The following is a 4,553-nucleotide window of genomic DNA, read 5'->3' on the forward strand; positions in this document are numbered from 1 at the left end:
CAGTTGACAGAAGAGGATTCTAGAATCCACATTGATACATCATCAAAGAGGATCGTGTTTGTCTTGGTCTGTAATTTGTAGTTTAAGCTTGGACTAAATGGTAGTCTGTTCCAGCTTCAGCCAGCTGCCGTTGCTTGGACTAAATGGTAGTCTGTTCCAGCTTCAGCCAGCTGCCGTTGCTTGGACTAAATGGTAGTCTGTTCCAGCTTCAGCCAGCTGCCGTTGCTTGGACTAAATGGTAGTCTGTTCCAGCTTCAGCCAGCTGCCGTTGCTTGGACTAAATGGTAGTCTTTTCCAGCTTCAGCCAGCTGCCGTTGCTTGGAGTAAAAGGTAGTCTGTTCCAGCTTCAGCCAGCTACCGCTGCCTTCAGAAAGCAAGACTGAAACACTGGTATTCCAGCTATCTGAAATCATGACAGTTGATGAATACATGGGGAAACTCTGCTTCTTTCATTTGTTTTAATACAGGCAAACAAAATCTAGAGTGACTTGAAACAAGCTCCCATGTACAAGACCACTAGACCTCTCCTCCCACACACACACACACGCACGCACGCACGTACGCACAAACACACCATACACACTACACTACACACTACATACTACACACTACATACTACACACTACACTACAGAGGAGAAACCAAATCAGAACCAGAAACTCCACTATTTATTTTGAAACCTTCTGGTTTCTGTTGATGTTACTTTGAAGACTATGTTGTGTGGTCCTAGATGACTCCCGGGTGGCTCTGGGTAGTCATTCATCTATCGTTGAGTCTTGGGGTGGATGGATGGATGGATGGATGGATGGATGGATGGATGGATGGAGGGGTAACAAACAAGTGTGGCCGGGGAAAAGAGCCCAGGGGAAGGCATTCCTTCAGCAGAGTTGATAACACTGATGGAGTAGCTAGGTAGCGCACCAGGGCTCCCCCACCTGCATTGTTGTTGTTGGGACTCATCAATCAATACTCCCTGAGGACTGGCTTGTCACTGGAGGGGTTGAGGCAAGTAAATGTTTTAAAGCCAGTCGTGAAGCTACTTCAGTGATAAGTGTTAAGTTGATTACATTATGATACAGGTGTAGGATCTTAATTTGCTCACTCTGTTGTTGTTGAGAATTTTCCTGCACCACAGGAAATGAAGATGAGCTTCATGATTTACATAAATTCACTGAAAACCTGCACTAAAACATGGTTATATTAACAGTATAGCACATGTAGCCTCATTTTGGTCAGCTAATAGCCTAACCACCAATCCTGCAACATTATGGACTAAACGTACAATTTCTGTTGCTGCAGGATTATCTTTCTATGACAATACTTGTCAAATTAATATCCAATATCTCTATATGTTGGGCCAACTAGGGCTCAAAAGTCCAGTAACTTTCCTCAAATTCTCATGTTTTCCAGAAATTATGGTCAGAGGCTTTCAGATCTTTCCACTTATTCCCTTCTTATTCTGTGAATCTTCCAACCAGGATTTCTGGAGAAAAACATTCTAGGGCCAATGTTGTCTCACAGTATAGGTATACATAGTTACACATTGTATTGTATTGCCCCATAATGAGTGGTAATTGACTGATATACTTGAATGATTGGTCTGCTATTTCTGTTCAGTTACGTTTGACTGTCTTGCATTGTTGAATTCTCCGGCTTTGTTTCCATTCATTATAAACATCTCTTTCAAGGGATAAAATAACAATAAACATATTTGTCCATTGCAGCTTTCAGTAGACGTCCAACATCTGTAAATGTGAGTCTGTTTTTAACGTGGGTTTAATGTTCTTTTCCAGGTAACAGTATTTCATCTGGGATTTTCCAGGGAGCCAACCCCATCACAAGCTCAACTCCCTTCAACACCACACAACAGGTCAGTACCAGATGTAATACGCAAGACAATACAAACAAAACCAGCTTTCTCTTGCAGTACACAAAGTATCCAAATAGCTGGGATAGTATGAAATGAGTTTGGAGTTCTGCAACCTACAATTGTATGTGTCACACATTTTCAAGCTTTCTGCAATAACGTCCTTCATGAGGACATGGTACATTTTTTGTTAATAATGAGGCTTTATACAGTCTACATACAAGGAGTACTGAGTCAGTGTACTGGGGTATGAGGTAGTTGGGGTGATTGAATGAGGTAGTATGTACATGTAGGTAGGGGAGAAAAGCAGAAAGGTAGAAGCTGTTCAGGAGCCTTTGAACTGTGAAGGACAATATGTGATAATTTGTAATATTCTGTGTGTTTCCCTATCACGTGTTAATATTGATTTTGTTCCCTCTGTCAGGACTTCTCAGGGTACTCCAGCTACAGCCAAAGCCAGTACTCACCATACTACAACACACACTACAACAGCCCGTACCTCAGCCCTAGTGCCATCACCACGTCCATACCCTATCAGCATCCAGAACAGCCCGCCGTGGTGTCCAATCACAGCCCAGAGTCCCAAACAGGTACAGACGGTTGATCCTCTTTCCCTTTGTTGGAAAAATACTTATTATCCTCTTAACATTCTATGATTATCCTCTTAACATTCTATGATTATCCTCTTAACATTCTATGATTATCCTCTTAACATTCTATGATTATCCTCTTAACATTGTATTATTGTCCTCTTAACATTGTATTATTGTCCTCTTAACATTGTATTATTGTCCTCTTAACATTGTATTATTGTCCTCTTAACATTGTATTATTGTCCTCTTAACATTGTATTATTGTCCATTGTATTATTGTCCTCTTAACATTGTATTATTGTCCGTGTGTCCGTGTGTGTGTGTGTGTGTGTGTGTGTGTGTGTGTGTGTGTGCGTGTGTGTGTGCGTGCGTGCGTGTGTGCCTGTGCCTGTGCGTGTGCGTCTGTGTGTGTGTGTGTGTGTGTGTGTGTGTGCGTGCGTGCGCCTGTGTGTGTGTGTGTGTGTGTGTGCGTGTGGGTCTGTGTGTGTGTGAATGTGTTCCAGGAGAGTACCATCCACCCCCTAGCCCCCCCACCCCTGGGAAAGAGCCGGAAGCGGTGCCAGCCAGACGGAGCTCAGACGGGAAACTGAGGGGCAGGAAAAGAGTCAGTGACCCACAGCCCCCCCTGGACTCAGATATAGAGGTAATGTTACAGCCCCCTGGACTCAGATATAGAGGTAATGTTACAGCCCCCCTGGACTCAGATATAGAGGTAATGTTACAGCCCCCCCTGGACTCAGATATAGAGGTAATGTTACAGCCCCCTGGACTCAGATATAGAGGTAATGTTACAGCCCCCCTGGACTCAGATATAGAGGTAATGTTACAGCCCCCTGGACTCAGATATAGAGGTAATGTTACAGCCCCCTGGACTCAGATATAGAGGTAATGTTACAGCCCCCTGGACTCAGATATAGAGGTAATGTTACAGCCCTCCTGGACTTAGATATAGAGGTAATGTTACAGCCCCCTGGACTCAGATATAGAGGTAATGTTACAGCCCCCCCTGGACTCAGATATAGAGGTAATGTTACAGCCCCCTGGACTTAGATATAGAGGTAATGTTACAGCCCCCCTGGACTCAGATATAGAGGTAATGTTACAGCCCCCTGGACTCAGATATAGAGGTAATGTTACCGCCCCCTGGACTCAGATATAGAGGTACTGTTACACTCCATGGAAGTCACACACAAAACATTAAGGCCAAAGTTTGTTGGACTAAAGTACAGTAATACTGTCACGACTGTACTGAGATCATCAGTACATTTATCATTCAGGCTATCAGTTTTCCAAACACATTTTTCCCTGTTAGTTTTCTACTGATTAATCAGGCTGTGTATTTAACTCTCACTGTCATTTTCATCCCAGTGTAGATATGATGTTAATATTCAGCAAATTGTCTATTGTATTATTTTCCAGCGTGTGTTTGTGTGGGACCTAGACGAGACCATCATCATTTTCCACTCTTTGCTCACAGGGAGCTTCTCCACCCGATTTGGCAAGGTACAAAACAGTCAACATACATTCATTTCACATGGTGAATATTCACTCCGTATCACTTTTTAGATGAAATAACCCTGAAAGTATTTGCTGGTTTATTGAACTAATCCTTGATGAGATGAACTATGCACTATCAGTTGGAGGTGAATCCTAACTTCCAGTGAAATGTTGTCTTAGTCACACACTGATGTCAATGGGACCAAGTGAAAATTTTACTCACGTGGAAGTTAGGATTCATTTGTTGAAACGTAACTCTTTTAGTAGTGTTTTGGTCCTTTGCTCTCTCCTTGACTTTTCACACGCTTGGTGTTTTCCTTCTCTACCCTCTTGTCTCTTTATATAACCCAGTGGACTTGTTTGGCCAATCCACGTCCCACTGTTTGATTGACAGCTGATTCACTTTTACATAATAGACAGGCAGCTGATGATGGGAACAATAGTCATGTTTCTTTATTTTGGCCGTGACTGTGTTTTGAATTCTCACTGTCCCTCTGTGGTTTGCCGTGATGTAAACAAGGAGCCAGGGAGAGAATAGTGAGAGGAAAAGAGAGTAGTGAGGAGGAGAGAGAGAGGAGAGAGAGGAGGAGAGGAGG

General features: G+C 43.0%; 1 protein-coding gene across 2 annotated transcripts in view; it reads left to right on the forward strand.

The window, feature by feature from the left end:
* The window catches only part of LOC115150107 (eyes absent homolog 2), a gene marked incomplete in the record, with an annotated part of 46,900 nt that overhangs the window by 33,178 nt on the left and 9,169 nt on the right, over positions 1 to 4,553 (forward strand). For both annotated transcript variants that reach the window (XM_029693038.1, XM_029693037.1), the window contains 4 exon segments: positions 1,794 to 1,870; positions 2,292 to 2,457; positions 2,964 to 3,103; positions 3,880 to 3,963. In XM_029693038.1, coding sequence (XP_029548898.1) covers positions 1,794 to 1,870; positions 2,292 to 2,457; positions 2,964 to 3,103; positions 3,880 to 3,963 — 467 coding nt within the window.

This window comes from Salmo trutta, chromosome 16, assembly GCF_901001165.1.
Source record: "Salmo trutta chromosome 16, fSalTru1.1, whole genome shotgun sequence".
In the NCBI taxonomy this organism is placed as follows: domain Eukaryota; kingdom Metazoa; phylum Chordata; class Actinopteri; order Salmoniformes; family Salmonidae; genus Salmo; species Salmo trutta.